Raw genomic sequence first — 21,506 nt, forward strand, 5'->3', positions numbered from 1 at the left:
CCCCAATCGTCAGATCCTATTGCACAAATATGGGTTTAGCCGAAAAGTTTCTATATTTTTACCGGTATACATACAAAATTTGGAGGACGGGAGAGTAAACTACTACTATGAAGAAAAATGAGTCTGTTGGCTTCACCTGACACACACATCCACCTCCGTCTTCTTACAATCATGTGATGTAGTTCCATTTGTCGAAACTTTAATATCGAAGTCCTTTTCTTCTGGGACGTTCTTCACGTTGTACCGAACAACCGTCTGAAACACAAAATTCACAAATTAGTCATACAAAATGGCACATCACAAATGGGTAATGTCTGTTTAGCAAGTCATCGACCTATAAGAGAAAGACAACAAGCAGTACAATTGGAATTTACATTAAATTTGCATCAGTTTGCTCCGAGATGCAGCCTTTTCCAAAACGTACAGAGGCCGCATGGATTAGACTGTTTTGCTCGAAAAAAGACATTACTGAAGTATATTGAGGGATTTTTGGAAATTTTCCAGTAAGGAAATTGTCTTCCCAATTACAGATATTCACAGACACTCAAACTGTATTACTTGGGAATGTGCGTATAAAATCAAGAGAATTTACTGAAAAGAAGCGCATTGAATTTATTAAAAATTACTAAAATTTGCCACATGCCTTCGTCTTGTGGGCAGTTTTATGTCATAATATGTAGAATTTAGAACTTTACAAGTTAAAGGTGCAAACATTCCTTAATGTAACATATTAACGTAATTTTCTCACAGTGGAACTACCAAGAAATTTAAACTTAGGAGTCCACCAGTTGTATTTCTTCAATATTGAGATAAGCTGAATTCCCTCGTGAATGTTCCAACTTATTTCCACACCTTCAGCGACATCTTGCAGAAAAGAATTTCCTTAAAAATAATGAGATCACATCACCAATGTGAAAATTGGAGTTTGAGAGCTTTTCATAAACTTTGACAAATTGTCGGATAAATATTTAAATTTTCATATCGATTATTTTGCCAAATACAGTCCTCCCTCCATGTAGCTACAGATATTTTTCCTCTATCTCATTAAAGATTTAACTACAGTTACAAGAGAAAGTTGAGTCTCATTAATTATAATATTAATTTGATGAGGTCTGTTTCGATCTAATTTAGCCTTAAAAATAATCATTTTAGTTTTAGAAGACCTAATGGTAACTTTCTTCTGAGGGGTTCATTTAAACAAATCCTTTAATATATGGTTGGCAGAAGACTCTATAGTCTTTCTGGAATTACCTTCCGTTCATACAGTTATCAGCATATATTTTAAGTGAAGTTCTTTCAAAATATCATGCTAACCATTCCTGTAATACCACATTCCACATTCTTCTTCTTTTTGATGCCATCTCCTACTGGAGGTTGGTGATCACCACACTGTACTTCTCTCTATCTGTACTAGTCATGGTGATTATTCTTGGGAAGCATAGTGCAGTAGTTCACCCTTACTTTCTGCACCTCAGTAAGTTTGAGACGGTTAATATTCCACATTAACCGTCTCAAAATCGAGCCCTGAGGACAACCTTTAGTAACCTTCCGCTCCACACATAGAAAGTTTTATCTCACCAGTATTTTTCTTTGTGAAAAATAACTTTCATACTAAGTTATATAACTGCTGAGGGAAATTAGCTTCACGTAGTCTTGCGTGAGAGCTCTCAGACCAAAAGGTGTCGAAAGCCCCTCGAAATCCACGCGAATAGCAAATCATATTTATAAGAAGTATTTTTTATGTGACTCACAAAATTTCAAGCGCTTGCTCACTAGATCTTCCTGGGCAAAATCCACATTGCCGATGGGAAATTAAATTAACCTCATGAAGGAGAGAACTTATTCTGGAAGTCATTAAGCGTTCCAGAATCTTTCCAGATTAACTAATAAAGGAATTAGCATAAGACCTAGCATCGTTTGTTGGTTTTCCAGGGTAGGATTAATAATGCTGTTTTCCAACTAGTAGAATTTTACAAATACTTCTCTAAAAGAGAATAAATTAAACAGAAATGTAAGAGATGTTTGCAAATAAATGTCCTAGATTCTCTCGGTTGGGAATTTAACTTTAATTATTGGGTTGAGGAAATTCAAACAGCGCAAAATATAGAAAGCATTGAATTAGACAATAACGTGGAAAATTTTAATGATGTCCTGAAACTGTCGGCAATGTAGCTCACCTGAAATAAAGCGCAACCACTGCCCATCGCTTCGACGTCAAACGCTGAAGGAAGGTGTGGAATCTTTGTTTTTTGTACCACCAGTTTATTTTCTTCGGTCAAGTTAAAAACCACATTTTTCTCTTCTCCCTCCAATTTCACGATCAGATCCATCGTTTCATCCTGGAGAAGGGAGGAATACTTCGCCAGAGCTTGCAATGCCAGCACGGTGTCCTGTGGATTAAAAAGAAAATTAACTAGGCAAGCAAGGCGTGTGTTACTAGAGAATAACAGGACTCAAAGTGAAAACAAAACATGAAATTATTACAGACACATATACAACGCAATATACAAATTGAATTAGAAAGCATACAGTCCTAATATACAAAGTCGACTCAGAGATACCTTGCATATATTATTGCATACCTATTAAGAAATATTGTTCAAGGTTTAGGCCTAAATGGTTATCAAATGAACTAATGAGACTCGTAACAGGGAAGAAAAATGCATGGGATGCATATAAATTACCAAGCGACTCAGAAGCCTATGGCAGACATAAGCTAGTCTGTAATCAGGTGACAAATGAGGTTAGGCAGGCGAAGGCAGATTACGAGAAATTTTGGGCAAAGGATGCTAAGAAAAACAGCAAGGATTTCTTTACTTATATAAACTCTAAAAGGAAGGGGATGAATCTGATTGGTCCACGTGACATCGATGGTTCGACTGTTGATGATCTTGCTCAGATAGCAAAGCAAACAAACTGAATGAGTATTTTGCATCTACATTCGCACATGAGGAGTTATTAAGGGAGGGGAATGCTAGACGTTTATCAAATTGTAGCAGGGTCCTTAATGATTTTGTAATAACTGAGAGCAAAGTGGAGGAGAAATTGTTCAAGTTAAACACAAGAAAGGCACCTGGGGTGGACGGGATCTATCCAGTTATATATGAAAGGAGGCAGCAAAGGAAGTAAGCAAAACCTTGGCCATAATTATGAGAGCATCCTTGGACTCAGGGGTGTTTCCCACGGACTGGAGATGTGCAAATGTATCCCCAATTCACAAAGGGGGATCGAATGGTGACAAGAGTAATTACAGACCAGTTAGTTTAACTTCTGTTCCGGGTAAAATAATGGAGTCATTGGTTAAAGATGCATTGCATGATCACCTAGACAAGACTGCAGCAATAATTCAGACACAGCATGGGTTTGTTAAGGGAAAGTCTTGTCTGACCAATTTGATTGGTTATTATGATGTGGTCACAAAGGAACTGGATGCAAAAAATAATTTTGATATCATATATTTGGATTTCAGGAAAGCTTTTGACACTGTTGCGCATGAAAGGCTATTGTACAAATTGGAGCAGAATGGTATTAAGGGTAAGTTGCTACAATGGATAAAAGGATGGTTGAGTGGGAGAAGACTGAGGGTGGTAATTAATGGGTGCTGCTCTTCGTGGACTAATGTTATTAGTGGAGTCCCACAGGGTTCGGTGTTGGGTCTACTGTTATTTTGTATATTTATCAATGATATTGATGAAGGTATATCAGGCTTAATGTCGAAGTTTGTAGATGATACAAAGGTTGGCAGGGTTGTTAAGGACAGTAATGGCAGTGTGCTACTGCAACAGGATCTAGATAATTTGGGCAGATGGGCTAAGACGTGGCAACTGAAGTTTAACCTTGACAAATGCAAAGTACTGCATATGGGTAGAACTAACCCCAGACTAACATATGAACTGTGTGGTACTACTCTTAAGGTGGTAGAAAATGAAAAAGACCTGGGGGTAATTGTGCAGTCAATTATGAAGTTTTCTGAGCAATGCAGACAGGCTGCCAGGGCAGGTCATGGGGTTTTGTCAATGATATATAGGAATTTTGCTAGCAGGGAAAAGGAGGTGATTGTCCCTCTGTATAAGGCAATGGTCAGGCCACGCCTTGAGTACTGCGTACAGGTCTGGAAGCCTCAGTTTAGGAAGGATGTCGATTTACTTGAGCGTGTACAGAGAAGGGCAACAAGATTGGTGAGGGGAATGAAGGGATCCTCTTACCAGGAGAGGCTTAAGTTCTGCAAATTGCAGCAGCTGGAGACTAGGCACCTGCGAGGAGATCTGATTGATGTGTATAAGTCCTTGAATGGGTTGAACATGCTGAATTCTGATGGGATCCTTCCACTTGTTCAGATTACGAACCTAAGGGGGCATAAATTCAAATTAAGAAAGGACAGATGTAGAATAGATGTGCAGAAATTTGTCTTTAGTCAGCGGGTGGTTAATTGCTGGAACAAACTTCCATCTGTCGTTGTGGAAGTTGATAAGTTAAATAAATTTAAGGAGGAACTGGACAAGAATTTGGAGGGAATGGTGTGAATTTTTTTTTTTTTTTTTTTTTTGGCTTATGCTGCATAATCTCATACACTTGCTTTCTTGTATCACATGCCACTACTACTACTGCTACTACTACTATTTCACTAACAGTCCTTCTTGTTAACTTAGTGTACCTAATATATCGCTCACCTACTGCTATCTTTTTCTTTTCTTCTCCAAAGGTTTCGAGCTTCCATCTTAGGCTCTCTAGGCTATCTTCTAAAGCTTTCCTTCATCTGCTTTCACCTGAATCTACTTCATATAATTTTCCGGAACTCTTGGCTGCATGGGTCTGGCGTACTTTCTTCTGCTTCGAATACACTACTCCTCCTTTACTACGGATAACTTAGATGAATCTTTCTCCAAGAGGTCATTACCTTTCTTGGTTCACTTAAGCGTCTTTCATAACCTTTTGCTTATCATACTTGTCCTTGCCGTTACTTTTCTACTCTTAAGTATTTTCCCCTTTCTGTCTAGGGCCCTTTTTTGCATTCCCTACATTTCTACACTGCCCGATTAACTTTTTCTTCACCCCATCTCCACGATCACTTGTTTAGGCACACTCCCTCTTACTCTGACCGCTTCTCTCTCTTCACACTGACAACCCCAACTTTCTCTCCACTCTTTCAACCTCTTCCCCAGGACTTTCTACCAATCCCAGGAATTCACCTAATCGTTCCCTCTTTTCTATTTGTTAAAAAAAACTTACCATAACTATTTGCCCCGTGTGCAAACCAAGCTATTTTCTTGTTTAGTTCTAAGGGTAGAACAATCGTTTCATGTCTGCCGTCCGTCGTCTCCCAGGATAGCCATTTTCGTCTTTTCCCATTTGTGAAAATGTTGACAACTTACCAAAAAGCCGCCACAGTGATCTGGTCTTTTTCGACCCAAACGCTAGTCCATCGGAACGTATGTCCAGATGCCGCATAGATCAGACGTTTCTCAATCAGCTGCAGTTTCACTGACCCATTGTTCCTTTTCCAATAACCCCTTTCCGCTTGTCCACTAATGACCACTCCTTCCCTGGTACCGGCAGCTGCCTTTGTTTGCTGTCATTTCACCTCCTTTTCTCTCACCCATATACATTTATGTTACTTTCTCTTCCATTTGACCGCTATTCAGTTTGCACATCTGTAATCGCTCAATTTCTAAACCCAGTATTCTTCCCATATATGCTTCTCTTAAATGTCAATATTCCTTTCCATATCAAGGATTAAATTATTCCCAAATTACAAAAATTTCCCATAACCTCTAAATCTCCATATTTGTAAGACTGACATCTTACAATATGTAACGAAGAACTTTATGAAGAATTAAAGAAACTTAATTTTAAGTTTCCTTACAGCAAACATAAAACATTTGTGTCAGTGGTAAGTTTATCAAGTTGCGGCATGGTATTTGGTAGAGCAGTTTTCCAACATTCACGATCAGTTAGAAAGAATTAGGATAAAGTCGGGTTTGAGGCAAAGAACAAAGAAGGCAAAGTGCACACTTGTTGCGTTTTATTTTTGCAATGGCCGTTTTGGTTCATCCATTATAAATGAAGAAACCTTTCCTGGGAGGAGAATACGCTTTCTTAATTCTTCTGATTTTTGGTCCTCCCACTCAGAGGTCCTCCAATCCGGGAAGATCTTCCTGGACAACTGATTCCTAGACTTTATGAGTCACAAATCCCAGGGATTATGAGTGAATTCTTTGTGTATTGACAGCTTTGTCTTAGCCTGTTTTCTTATTCATATAAATTTCTAAAATATTCTAACATGTATTGATTACCAAATTAGGAAAACCGTGGGAATATTGATCTGCCCATGTATATCCGCAAAATGTACATATCCTATGCTCGATTTGCCTGTTTTTTGAAACAAAAAAACCAGAGTTTCCAGGTGGAAGAAACTTTACTGTCCAGGCCAGACACTAACTAACTCAGCCAAGTATCGAGCTCATAACAGTTCCTCGCCTCATTGGTTGGAATCGAAATAGAGCCTTTACCACCAAGGGTGGGAAGAGGGTAATCATAACCATTGCGTTACCCTCAGACATATGCATTTGGAAAGAATCAATGAATGATCGACTCTCAGTTTCAAAAATGTCTTAATGTGTCTTTCGATTCCAATGTCCCTACCAGTAGTTGAAGTGACTTTCCAGGCGACCCTAATATAACCGTTTGTTTGCCTACATAGATGGGTGGATGAGTTTATTCTCCCGAATGACCCTACATTAAATATTTATTTAATTTTTACTCGCAAACATATACAACAAAAGCTTGGAAATTGCAGCACATTTCTATATCACAGAAGGTAAGGAGAAGAAATTACAACAGCCGATTTGCAAATTATTTAGTGGATTTTGAGACACCAAGAACTGCAACTAAACTTTTTTTGCATTTCACTGGGTATTATTCTATGTGCTTGCGGCCACGTATACTTTATTAGGACTGTTGAATTAGAGAAGCGTTAGTGAATGCTCACCTGCGTTGAGTGGAATCCTCCGTTGGAATTTCTTTGCTCTGCAATCCACTTGACGATGGGTAAAGCTTTAAGTCGACTTTCCGAATCTCCTTTCGCGAGCAAGGCCAGCACCATATAAGCAGCTGTTTCAACATCAATAGAGGCATAAACTTTGTTACTTCCGTCTTTATTTCTCCAGTAAGTGAGCGAACCTGGAAATCGGAAGAAATTAAGGATTCCTTCAAGCATATTAAAATTGACTTAAGTATGAAGACTCGTGTAAAACCAATCTTTTCACTTTTTTTATTCTTAGTGCACTTGTTTCCTTTTCTTTTGTATATTTTTCTACAACCAGGAAACACAATTATATACGTAAATTAAAATGTTTATATACCCGGAAAAAACTGAAATGACGAATGCAATTGTTTCCTTCAGGAAGTGCTTACCGTTCTTGATGGCCAAGTGCCACATCATGTCCAAGTACCTGTCCGCCAAAGGATTGCTTGCGAGGGTTGTTGCATAAGCAAACAGAGACAGAGAATAAGGAGAGGAGAAGATAAGACCTTCAGCAGCTTTCAGGCATGAGATCGATCGCGTGATCACATTGACATCGGAAAAGCCTGACTCCAGCATGGCAATGAGAATGAATGCCGTCAGAGAACTCCGAGAATCACTTCGGCCCTTCACTCCTCCCTGCAAAAATAACAACAGACAATGTGTATAATGGAAATGTGGAAACACTTGGTACAGACACGTTTATTGATTCCTCTCCACAACGAAAGAGGACGCTGTTTAAGAAGGAAGTTAATGTATAATTACAATTTCAAAATGGAGGACCTTACGTTTTCAATGCAATTATTTATTATCTTTGAGCTTCTATTCAATCGGTGGTCATTAAGACGGTGGGGATTCATTGGTAGCCTTTAATACTCATATCAATAAAGATCCTTAAAGCCCTAACGCAGTCATCCTTTAACATTTTTTACCAAACGAAACTACTCACATTTTACTAGGTTTAGAAAACAATGTGAAATTTTCTGCAGGATTAACTTACCTGAAGTTCACTATGGATCACTCTTCCCACTTCGGGAAAGCAGCCGTCCTCCAACTGTTGTTTCACCACCCATTCTGTGGAGCGAGTGAGGTCCTTGTCATCCACGGTGATGAATCTCTGAGCCTGAGAAAAAGCTCTGATCACGAAAGCTGTTAGCCATATGCTTCCTTCTTTGTCCGATTTTCCAAAGGCGCTGTACGAACTGTCATCGTGCCTGTACGTTAACTCTCTTTGGTAGCCTGAAACAATAAGTTGCAATTAGGGTCTGTGGAAAATAGTGCAATCGCATGGATCTTTGTATTATATTTTCAGTAATTATTAATGTTAATCACTAATGATGTTAAACGAATACGACTTGCTGCGAAATATTGTACTCTTCTGAAAATCTGCTGCGAGTTCGGACAGAATGTATATGTATTTTCAATCCTGCCAAAAAGCGATAGAAGAGATTACACGCTGAGCCATCCGTGCCCTCTAGGCAGAAGGAATCCAATTTAAAGAGATGGGATTCATTGGGACAACGGTTTTTGCAAGTGCTACTAAGGATACCTAAATGGTTCAAGGAATTCGTTAGTTAAGGGGGAAAAAGAGTAATCTAGACACAGGTTTATCCAATGAGATGTGTCAATGTACTGTTGAAAAACTACCAAACTTTACCTTTAATTATTAATGTTCAGTAAACTGCATCCAACTGTATTATATCACCTAATTATCATTATCTGAACATCTTGAAATTGTCAGTCTATAAACTAATTAAATGATGACCATATTTCTATCACAAGGTGGCACATGCGTATTAACTTCACTTAGAGCTTTTCACTTCACTTTACTTCTTCTGATAGTATCTATTGACATAATTATTTGTTAATTTGGAACAAGGAACTTTGACCCAAGAACATGCTTACCTGTTTTCAGGTGAGAAAGAACCCGGGACTCAATGTCTGCTGTTAGCTTTCCAGTGGACTTCAGATAGTCCAGGACAAATATATTCGGCACAAACAGGATCATGTTTTGCTCTCCGCATCCAGTAGGCAGTCTTACCAAGCGATCCAGACCTTGGACAGTTGGTCCCATCAGATCACCTAAAATGAATAAAGATTTCATAAATACTGGTATGTGCGCAAAAATCGGTATAATGAGTTCTGCAAAAAAAAAGAACAGGTTGGTTTTGCAGTAACTGTTTCCATCTTAATTTATCTAAGTGCCGTTCTGTTATATTTCTGTGCGTTTATCATTTACATTAAACCTAGAACGTCAGTTCAAGGCAATTCAATTATTTTTAGTTCAATTTTGATTTTGAAATTGAGATCAGCACTCACTGTTATACCTGAAAGAGCATTTTGATGCTCAGTGTACTATTCCAAAATTAGATACAAGGCTAAATGCTCACTGAGAAACGTTTATCATAATAACAAGAGGATAATTGGTGTAACCACATATTGAACGATATCCGTGAGAATTATTTTCTTCTACCATTAAAAGAGTTCATAGGCGTCGGCTTTTCAAAATTAAAAGAAGACTTCGAAGGCATGTGGTTCTTGTTTTAACAATAACCACATAATTTTTTAACAAAATTCATTAGGATGATAGCAGAAATATGGATAAAATATTCGAATAAAGGGAGAAACTCTTTCAATTAACACCAATGTTCGTATAGTGCGATAATTTGATGCATTATTAATACCCCATGAAAAAACGAATAACTCAAGTTTCATTTTCATTGGTCAAAAGGGTCAATTTCTTGTTAATATAAGGAAGCTTATGGAGGATTTTCGAAAACGTTGAAATCGATATGCGAACCTCGCTCACCACAGTCATATTCGCAGTCTCTTCCCACATATTCACATGCTTCCACATTGAACGTTTTGATTGTGCCTCAACAGAATGAAAACTGACTACAAAAGTGACGTTGAAGCACTCGTGAGTAGCACAGTTGGTAGAATTGCTGTTCTCCAAACACAGGATGGAAAACACCTGCGTTTGAGTTCAATTAATAATGGTTTGAATATTTATGGGCCTTTTTCACAACGTGGTTGAGTTATCCAGTCTCAGGAGCGGATAGCATGGATTTTTTCCCCGAATACCTCATTTTTTCGTCCAACAAAAACGAAATCGACCTCACAACACATGCAACTTACAGACAACATAAACGGAGCAATATGGCCTTACTCGCTGATTCTCATAAAACCCTATTACAAGAACAGTTACGTCTGGTAAGAATAAGCAACTCTGTTTTGAGATAAAGTGCAATCATGAACTCACACATCTCTATAATAGTAGTAGTAGTAGTGGCATGTGATGCAAGAAAGCAAGTGTATGAGCTTATGCAGCATCAACCAAAAAAAAAAAAAATAATAATCAAACCATTCCCTCCAAATGCCTGTCCAGTTCCTCCTTAAATTTATTTAACCTATCAACTTCCACAACGCCAGATGGAAGTTTGTTCCAGCAATTAACCACACGCTGGCTAAAGGCAAATTTCCGCACATCTATTCTACATCTGTCGTTCGTCAATTTCAATTCATGCCCCCCTTAGGTTCGTAATCTGAACAAGTGGAAGACTCCCATCAGAATTCAGCGTGCTCAACCCATTCAAGGCCTTATACATCTCAATCAGATCATCGCGCAGGTGCCTAGTCTCCACCCACTGCAATTTGCAGAACTTAAGCCTCTCTTGATAAGAGGATCCCTTCATTCCCCTCACCAATCTTGTTGCCCTTCTCTGTACACGCTCAAGTAAATCTACATACTTCCTAAAATGAGGCCTCCAGACCTGTACGCAGTACTCAAGGCGTGGCCTGACCATTGCCTTATACAGAGGGACAATCACCTCCTTTTCCCTGCTAGCAAAATTCTATATATCATTGACAAAACCCCATGACCTGCCCTGGCAGCCTGTCTGCATTGCTCAGAAAACTTCATAATTGACTGCACAATTACTCCCAGGTCTTTTTCATTTTCTACCACCTAAAGTGTAGTACCACACAGTTGGTACGTTTTTCTTGGGTTACTTCTACCCATATGCAGTACTTTGCATTTGTCAAGGTAAAACTTCAGTTGCCACTTCTTAGCCCATCTGCCCAAATTATCTAGATCCTGTTGCAGTAGCACACTGCCATTAATGTCATTAACAACCCTGCCAACCTTTGTATCATCTGCAAACTTCGACATTAAGCCTGATATACCTTCATCAATATCACTGATAAATATACAAAACAACAGTGGACCTAACACTGAACCCTGTGGGAATCCACTAATAACATTAGTCCAAGAAGAGCAGCACCCATTGATTACCACCCTCTGTCATCTCCCACTTAACCATCCTTTTATCCATTGTAGCAACTTACCCTTAATACCATTCTGCTCCAATTTGTACAATAGTCTTCCATGCGCAACAGTGTCAAAAGCTTTCCTGAAATCCAAATATATGATATCAAAATTATTTTTTGCATCCAGTTCCTTTGTAACCACATCATAATATCCTATCAAATTTGTCAGACAAGACTTTCCCTTAACAAACCCTTCTAGATCATCTAGAAACCTAGATGATCCTGCAATGCATCTTTAACCAGTGACTCCATTATTTTACCCGGAACAGAAGTTAAACTAACTGGTCTGTAATTACTCGTGTCACACTTCGATCTCCCTTTGTGAATTGGGGATACATTTGCACACCTCCAGTCCGTGGGGACCTCCCCTGAGTGTAAGGATTCTCTCATAATTATAGCTAAGGGTTTGCTTACTTCCTTTGCTGCCTCCTTTAACTGGATAGATTCCTGTCCACCCCAGGTGCCTTTCTTATGTTTAACTTCAACAATTTCCCCTCCACTTTGCTCTCAGTTATTACAAAATCATTAAGCACCCTTTTACAATTAATGAACACCACATTTCCCATTTTTACTGCGCATGCACCATCGTAGCTTTGCAGTTGTCCAATGGTAGCACCTTGTACAGAGTAATTCTTCGTGTAAATTTAAAAACTGCAGAGCCCCCTAATCCCCAGAACCTCCTCACCTTATCCGCGTTTTCATTGGTTGTCATTTAAAATGATCACTCTTTATTACTGATACACAACGCCAATAAAATTTAATGAAAATCTCATTTACATTTGAATCTACTTATTATTACGATGATATGTATTTTCAGAAATATTACTAATTTTACTCACCAGATACAGAAAAGAAAGCTCTGGCTGAACCTTCCACAACATTATTTGGAACATCAAGATCATATTCAGCTTTAAAAACCTGATTTTCCAAGTCTGTAAAAAAGCACAGAAAAATTCAAACATTTGTCTAACTTCATAAGACAGAAAACTATAAAATAAGTTGATCACATTTCGTTTGGAACCAATAAGAGTAAAAGGGTAAATTGTATTAAAAAATAGACCCAAACGAATATTAATAATAGATATATTTATAACTTTGAAGTGGCACAAATTTCAAATGTTTTGAATATACTACGCAATGGAAATTTAGGAGAAAAATATACAAACTCACCTTTCATGCAGAAGAAATTGTTGTACACCTTTTCTACAGGAATCCCTTCTGCCTGTAAGAAATAAAACAGTTTATTTCAAGCGCTCAAATATTAATTAGTTTTCTTTCATGTTAAGCCAATGTAACTGAGGCTATGAGGTATTAATATGTTGTCTACAAAACTATGGTATGCTGTGGTCGATTTGCCTGTTTGCTGGACGAAAAATGCAGATTTCCATGGAATACGAACCAAGCAACCTGAGATTGATTGGAATTCACGCCTTTTTCTCCTGGTGTGGAAGACGGTGGTTGTATCTACTGTGCTTGCAGTAGCATTAAAAAAAAAGCCCCTTTTCTTAAAATCGCTGACCCCCAACCAGTAGCAGTGAAGAAGATACCACGAGATCCTTTCGAACATCCAGTTAATTAAAAAAAATCGAAAGAAAGGTGTTTCGAGAAACGATCCATGAGGTACGCCTTTTCTAACTTTGCTCCATTTCGAAGAGTAATCATTAAATTCAAGGCTCTGCTTTCAACACTGCGGCACTATATATTCAACATTATGTATAATCAACTACAGGACTTACTTGCCTTTAGTCTTAAAGGTTTTCTAATAATCAGTCTGTCTCGATGATAAAATATAACTAACTGAATACGTTCATCCATACCCGTGGGTAGCACAGTTGTTAGAATGGCCGTCCTCCCCACAGCGGGTTGAAAAGACCTGAATTCGACTCCTGTCGATGACAGGAGGAATTTTGATGGGTCTTTTTCACAACGTGGTCCAGTTAGTCGATCTCAGGTGAGGGGTGGGGAGGATTCGTCCAACAAAACAGACAAATCGACCATAGATCACTCGCAATTAACGGACACAGAGCACGGCATAGGGATTTAAATATTCGAATGGCCTAATATAATAGTTTGGGTTTGGTTTTGTTTTTTTTTTTTTTTTGGTCTTAGGCAAAGGTAGCATGGTTTTTTCTCCCGGAAACTCCGGTTTATCCCAGCAAAACAGAAAATCGACCTCAGAACACGCGCAATTTACAGATAATATAAACGGAGTAACGTGGCCTTCGTTGCCGATGCTCCTAAAACCCAATAACAACAACTGCTCATCTAGACACACCCCTTTCTACTCTGGTTGCAAGTCGGTTGTATTAGGATTTAAGGAGCATCAGCGACGATATTGCTCCGTGTATACTGCCTGTACAGATTTGAGAAACGACCGTTGAATTCATCAGGACCATCATTTGGGTTGCAAAAGATTTTTTCACATCCCTCACTCAACTGTTCGATTTCATTCGTTCTTTATATTGTCATATATGAATAAATTTTTGTTCCTTTATTTTCTCTCATGTCCAGTGATTAGAGTTATCCCCTGTTTGCCTAATCTTTGCTGTGATACTGTTAAAGATCAACTTGTAGCCACTTGTGCTCCAGTACGTTTCGTTGTTCTGTTAGTTTCTTCAGAGTTTCAAGCGAATTTGCTCAAGAAAACACTTCTTTTCTTGACACTACGCTGACAGACCTCAGAAAACGAAAATTTTCGTGCTTACTTTCAACCTTCTTAAATAAATTTAAGAAGGTTGAAACATTAGTATAGGCAATTAAAAACATTAGTATAGGCAATAGAATTAAAATGATTAAATGAAAATTGGAACAAAACGCAAGAGCGCACAAACCTCCACTAGCAACTGTCTTGTCACAGCATCTCTTGCGGTCACTGTGGCAACTGTCTCGTTAACACAGCCATCTTCTTCATTCATGGAGTGTGCCGATACCGTGAAGTTGATTTTGCCGAGAACTTTTGGTTCCACCATGAACCTGTGGGTCGCGGTGTCCCCTCCGCAGACACAGAACTCAGTGGTGTGGGAGTCATTGAGCAGTGTGAAGTTGGCGTTCGGTTCTAATAACAATTTTATCTAGAATAAAAAAAAGTCATTGAAAATTAAAGATAAAAGAAAATAAAACATCTACTTGTCACTGCCTAGCAACCAATTATCACTATCGGAGCTTATGAAGTGAAGAACAACATAATATAATTTACCGAAAAAGATATCCTTATGTCCCAGAACACCAAATAGGAAACCCCACTCACATGGAAAAATTAGGGGTTTAAAAACAGACGTATTCTTTATCACTGCGTGTGGCAGGCTCCTCTGCATTTACTACTTTTCAACGATACTGTTCAATCAATGTAGACTAAAGATAACCATTTATCAGGCATGCATGCGTAGCGTCTGAAGAATTCAGGATACTAGTTTTATCTTGAATTTGGAGCGCCAACCTAAAATGTACTAAAAACGCGTGAAAAAAGTTTATTAAGTCCCCTGTGTATTTTCCACAGTTCCACCTTCAAACAGAAGAATCGTAGGTTGGTTAACATCGATTATACGTTCATCATCTGGGAAAAATCATCGGACTATCAGAGTAAACTTGGCTAGCACAGCACAGATATTCTTCAGAACTTGAAATATGATAATATTACATTATCATCCGTTTAGTTTTAGCGTTGTTCATTCCATAATAACAAAACTTCAGAGGCTTAAACAAGCTTCAGTCTATTGACTGAAGTTTGTTTAAGAATCTTCTTTGTGGTCCGGTTATGCCATGTTCCAACAATTTAACGTATTTGCTACAGTACATTATCAATTATCAGTTTTAGATCGCGACCAACAACCATGTAAGGGAATTCGATTTTCATAAAGAAGCAGTACGGTATTATGTATAGTTCAAGAACTTTGAAACGAGTTGGATTATTGCATTGTTCGAAGCTGAATGATCAACAACACAAACCGCAGTTCTTCTCGGTCATACCTTGTCTTAAAAAGAACAGCCATCCAACTCAGTTTTGAACATTACGAATCTCTCCCCATCGACATCGACTACCGTGACGAGGAAGCTTTTCCGCACAAGCAATAAGGGTCTTCATTTAGTCCCCGAAATTTTATATTTGTGACCCGGAGATCATCCTCGATCTTCCAGTAAAATTGCACCGTGTATGTTCACTTACTGATTCCTTTTGCGACCTTATATAGCTTAATTAGGCTCCCCCTGAGATGTCGAATCCCTATGCTTTGCAATCCGCTGCTTCCGAGCCTCTCTCCATATGGACATCGATTAGCATCCCTCATTACTCTGGTTGTTATTCTTTGAACCATTTCTAAAGCTTGTCTTTCTTTCTTTGTGCTATACAGTCCTGAATATAATATTCGAAATGAGGTGTCATCATTTTCTTACAGAAAGGCACAATCAAACCATTTGTTTCAAATATTGAATGCCTTGTTTTCACTGCAGAATTTTTTTTTCATATTTGACTGGATCGTAGTCCGTAAATCTTCTTTGTCCTGAATACATTTAACTCCCCGACTTGCGCCTAGCTTATATTCCATTAGCCATTTCTCAATCCACCTTTTCAACGGATTTCAATAGTTCTTAATCAAAATGGCTTGGTTACAATCGTTAACCCCGCATCCTAGCAGTAAGTGAGTAAGCAATCATGATTTTTGCATAATCGAGAACATCTTCGTCCTTATTTAGCTGCACACTACATTAATAAACAAAGTGCCAGAAGGCATTCAAAAAAGCCTCAGCAACTATTTCTTCTGTTCTGGAACACACCCAGAATGAAAGAAATATAATGTAAACGAACAGGCTGCTAGAATCAAGTTAATGTTGCAAGAGGTCATTTCAAGAACCTTGTAGATTGAAGAGGTGTATAGTTCGTGCAGGATTTTGCCACCTAATTTTCATCCAGAAATTTTCCCACCCAGTCTTAGAACGAAACTAACTTGCAAACCAGATTCGTAAAGCTTGGGATGGCCTCACACCTCATCTCAGGTTGAGATTAACTTTATTGATATAAACTCTTTGTGTAATAAGAAAAACAGACCTTGCTTCCACTCACCGGAAGGCAATCCGACAGGTAATTAAAGACGGACACCACAATGGGAACTTTCTCTCCTCGAATGACCGAATACGGCAGTCGAAATGATAGAAAGAAGGCTTGGAATGTAGTAATTCTAGCTTCATCTGAGAGACCTATTCCTTTTTCTTCATGCATGCACACTGCACTGCCAATCCACTCGGTAATGGTGTGCGGCAGCTCCTTCTTTAGCACCAACTTATCTACATCCCTAGAAAAGAAATGGAGAAAAAACAGCCATTAAATCATTCATCGTGCGCTAGTTCTATCCTTCTTCGCACAATAAATATCCCACTTGAACGTTGACTAAAGGTCAGGACAACCGATCAAACACAAATCAGAGAAAAAGAAAGGAAAAGCGCCACAAAGTTACATGAAAACGTAATCTTGTTTTTGATAAAATATTTATGAAACAAAAATTAATCCATTAGCATTCCTTAAAGATTGGCTTTGTCTCTACAAATGAGGAATGTTTTTTGAAAGTGAAGTGCACTAAATGAGGTTATATCGTTATTTGACAGAAATAACCATATAACCAACCCTTCAGAAACCGTAGAGCACATGTGATTTAGTCACCCTTGTTAAAGTTGGGTGAAAAAGGCCTGCATTCAAATCCGCTTAGTGAAGGAAGGAGTTTTGTCTCCATGAAACTCGATTTTTCGTCCAGTAACAGGCAACTCTACCACAGAATGGACATAATTTAACGTACTGAAACCAGACATAACGTACTGAAACCGTCATAGTCTTTCACGCTTAACACACTATTCTTCAGATTAAAACTATTATTTTAAATCGACCCGAGAACAAATTCATCCGCCCATGGATGTTGTGTCCAGGAATTGCATGAGTCCTCTAGCCAGTGTTCCTGTTTTGATGAATGAAAAATCAGAGTTTCCTCTTGGAAACCCTTGGTAATCCACGCATGAGAGCGATTAATACTCAGCGAATAAAAAAAGTCGTAAAAGTTCCACGCTTCATTTGAGGGATTCGAACCCGGACCTTTTCCATCCGGTGTAGAAAAGACGATGATTACTATCACTGTGCTACCCGAGAAGAGTAATTCTTATAATAATTGCGATTCATTAAAATAACACTACATTGGTTACATGAACGTAGATTACCTGAGTGTGTGGATATCCCAAAGCCAAGTTTCTGGAAAATAACTGCGAATTTCCACAGCCGAATTCGTCTTTACTTCTTTCTCAGGAGTTTTAGGCAAAACTCCCCCTTTAGGGGTTCTTTCCATAAAAGCTGGTTTAAAACCTCTGTCATGATGAATGGATACAGCACTTAGTGGTACGTTGTCCGGTTTGTCTAAAAAATAATTGAATATGAAAACACCAAACACAAATTTTGTTTATTTGAACAAAAACATGTCAGAACAAACACACGGTTTGTTCTAAGTTTGAATTATACTGAAAATTCTACTTAAATTAAATATGGGAAATCATCATGATGAAAATAATCTGTTTTCTTGGCTTTTGTTAAAGGTATTTTGGTAGAGGCTACTCTTCGTTTCTTCTATTTACAGAGAATCTCCTGCCTGCGTAGAAGTAGTATCGATGTCAATTATGATATTCAGAACATCAATGGAAATCTTTTTCCAGATATTAAAGACACGGTCCTCAATATATGATATTGTAAGAAGTGAATCTTACAAATATGGAGAGTTAGAGTTCATGGGAAATTTATATTCCCATGAACTCCAATATATCAATTCGCAGATTATTAGCAAATAATTTTCATAATTTATTGTTATTCCAATCCAAAAAAAAAGAACACTAAGAACGGCGGATGAATAGCAAACCATAAGACCCTGATACATACCCACTGGACGTTTTGAATTTGATACTAAGCAACACTGGAATGCACACCAGTGTCCGGCAAATGCGTACAAGTCACCCTTCTTACGCATCTTTCGATGTCGCATGTGCACCCTTTGATCTAGCTACAATACTTAACCCTCACCTGTGGCCATTTGGCTCAAGGGTCAAGGATTTTGGGGAAAATTCTCGAGTTTCTGTACCCAGACATCGTCGCTAGCAACTAAAGGGATCAGAAGACATTAGATCTGACATGCTCTGCTCAATTTTTGCTCAAAACGTCTGGAGCATCTGCAATAAGCTACACTCCCTGAAATCACTCTTGCTCCTCGAGGAATTTGGGATTATTTGGGATTATTTGTCTTGCAGAAACCTGGATGTCTTCCGATAAACAACTTGATACCCTGTTGAGTACCTCGTCTTATCATGCAGCTACTGATGATCGTACGGGAAGAAGAAGAAGAGGAGGAGGTGTTATGATTATTTACCATCATAATTTTTCGCTTTCCTGCCTAAAGATCAGCAGTACAGAACGCTGTGAAGCTCTATGTGCCAATGTTACATCTGGAAATGACCTAATCCAAATTTGTCTGATTTATCTTCCACCTGATCAAACACAAGACTACAGTGATGAATTACAGTCATGGCTCGCGACCCATCTCACCACTGATAAACCAACCTTCCTTACAGGGGACTTCCATATGCCCACCACATGACACTCTGAAACTAGACGAGACTTCATTATGTTTATCGAAAATTTAGGGCTGGATTTGGATGAAACACAGCCTACTAGGAGAAACCAGGCGTTGGACCTAATATTTCATCGTACTGCAGATTTGACGCCCACAATCCTGACCCTTGCCTTTAATTCAGACCACAAACCACTAACATTTGCCTTTACTTTCCCGTCGATGCATCCTGATGATGATGAAGTCCTCACCAAAATCATTTTTTCCGTTAATTCCATCAAGCAAGATGAGTCATTATGAGTTTTTTCACCTCAACCAACTGGGATGCTCTTTCCACCCTGCATATCGATGAAGCCACTAATGGCCTTGCTTCCCACCTGTCAGCAATGGCTATTCAAGGGGCTTCAAAAACCATCAAAATCTCCAAACGTACAAAACCATGGTTCTCGAGAGACCTGAAGCCCGCCTTTCTAGATAAGCAGCGTGCCTTCGGGAAATGGAAGAGTTCAGGAACCACACACGATTTTATTAACTTTAAAAAGAAACGGGCATCTTTTCTGAAGCAAAAACGACAAGCCAACTATACAGGGGGTTTCAGTTAAACGTTTCAGAACTTCTAAGAGGGGTAGGGTACATCCTGACAACTCGAAATCATATAGCAATGTGGGGTCGGAAATGCTTTCCTGAAGCGGTGTTGTACACAGAAGCACCATAAAGAAAAGAGACCGTAAGTGAGAAATCGTTTTAATAATACATGAAAAGAAGCAAAAGGTACATGGATTAAAGTAAGTGTTCGAAGTTTCTTCCACGGGCTACAATGCACGGGACCACCACGTCCGATCCACTGTTGTGGTATTATGGGAGATCACCTCATCGGACCTTACCTGTTACCGTGTCGTCTAACCGGACCTATCTACTTGATCTTTCTGCAGCAAGTATTGCCACAACTTTTGAGAGATTTCTGCATCGACGCAACAGACAATGTGGTTCCAACACGATGGAGCCCCTGCCCATTATAGCGGAGATGTTCGTAACTGCCTGGATGTCACATTTGGTCAACAGTGGATCGGACGTGGTGGTCCCGTGCGTTGGCCTGCTCGGTCACCCGACCTATCATGTCTTGATTTTTATTTCTGGGGTCATATGAAATCGCTAGTTTATGACACCCCTGTTGACAATGCTGAGGAGATGGTTGCAAGAATCGCAGTAGCTGCCGAAGAAATTCGAAATTCGTCTGGAGTATTCCAGAATGTTCGGATGTCCATGCTGATGTCGGAGATGTGAGGCGTGCATTGTAGCCCGTGGAAGAAACTTCGAACACTTACTTTAATCCATGTACCTTTTGCTTCTTTTCATGTATTATTAAAACGATTTCTCACTTACGGTCTCTTTTCTTTATGGTGCTTCTGTGTACAACACCGCTTCAGGAAAGCATTTCCGACCCCACATTGCTATATGATTTCGAGTTGTCAGGATGTACCCTACCCCTCTTAGAAGTTCTGAAACGTTTAACTGAAACACCCTGTAGATATATAGCTGACAGTTTAGTAAGCTCGAAACGGCCATTTCCAAAGCACTGCAGGAATATTTAGATGGATGAAAGCCTCTTTATAAAATGGGCAGACAGTACTTTTGGCGAGAGTTGAGTAAAGGAAGAATCTAATCCTGCTTTCCCCATCAAATCTCTCAGATAAGCACATTCCTTCAATACATCCCCTTACGCGGTTTGACTCCCCTGTCTACACTTAATATCACAAAGGAAAATATGTTGAAAGTAATAAACGAGTTACCAAACAAAGCTACCGTTGGGCCTGATAGATTTCCTTTGTTCATCATTAAAATATCCTGTGTCTTCATTGTGGATGTTCTTTTATATATCTTTAATGAAATTTTTCCAACATCTTCAGTACCTCAAATTTGGACACACTACTGCGTCAAACCCATTCCGACGACTTCGAGGTCTAAAACTGCGAAGGATTTTCGTCCGATTTCAGTGGGTTCTTCGCTCCTTAAAGTTTTTGAAAGGACAATCCTAGTGCACCTTATTGAGCACTGTTTTCAGCACAGAACACGTCACCTTCACAACGTTGTCCCTGGGAGATCTACTGCCACCAATCTCCTTGAAACGCTGTTTCACATACAGGAAGCTTTGAATTCTGAAACGCAGCTCGACATAATTTTTCTTGACGTTAAATCTGCATATGATAGGATTTCCATCACATCTTTGCTTAACATCTTGAAGAACTACTTCAGGATCTCCGATAACCTCCTCACTGTACTCAAAAAAAAATTTGCAGGAAAGACTGCTCCTTGTTGAGCACAACGGTCTCTCACGAGCCTTTACTTTCTTCAGAGGGATTCCACTGGGTGGTGTTTTATCAGAAGCACTCTTCGCTGCGGCTTTGGTACCTCTGCAAGCAAATTTCCAAAACATGATATCGTACGCTGACGATCTGAAGTTCTTCATTCATTCAGATCAGCCGGAGCAAGCGCTCTCTGTCCAAAGAGCGCAACAAAACAAATCTCTCAGATAAGCACATTCCTTCAATACATTGGTCTTGAGCTAAATG

General features: G+C 39.0%; 1 protein-coding gene across 1 annotated transcript in view; it reads right to left on the bottom strand.

Moving 5' to 3' along the window:
* LOC150090607 (alpha-1-inhibitor 3-like) overlaps positions 1-21,506 on the bottom strand; it is a 72,056-nt gene that overhangs the window by 3,143 nt on the left and 47,407 nt on the right. Inside the window, exons 19-30 of the mRNA XM_090371723.1 lie at positions 17,678-17,738; positions 17,546-17,629; positions 16,407-16,635; positions 14,182-14,421; positions 12,521-12,572; positions 12,190-12,282; positions 8,927-9,103; positions 8,022-8,260; positions 7,414-7,660; positions 6,989-7,179; positions 2,178-2,390; positions 137-255 (exon numbers count right to left, since the gene is read on the bottom strand). Coding sequence (XP_090227849.1) covers positions 137-255; positions 2,178-2,390; positions 6,989-7,179; positions 7,414-7,660; positions 8,022-8,260; positions 8,927-9,103; positions 12,190-12,282; positions 12,521-12,572; positions 14,182-14,421; positions 16,407-16,635; positions 17,546-17,629; positions 17,678-17,738 — 1,945 coding nt within the window. The remainder of the gene's footprint in view (positions 1-136; positions 256-2,177; positions 2,391-6,988; positions 7,180-7,413; positions 7,661-8,021; positions 8,261-8,926; positions 9,104-12,189; positions 12,283-12,520; positions 12,573-14,181; positions 14,422-16,406; positions 16,636-17,545; positions 17,630-17,677; positions 17,739-21,506) is intronic.

The sequence above is a fragment of the Mastigoproctus giganteus genome, chromosome 1 (genome assembly GCF_048544385.1).
Source record: "Mastigoproctus giganteus isolate SK-2022 chromosome 1, ASM4854438v1, whole genome shotgun sequence".
Lineage (NCBI taxonomy): Eukaryota > Metazoa > Arthropoda > Arachnida > Uropygi > Thelyphonidae > Mastigoproctus > Mastigoproctus giganteus.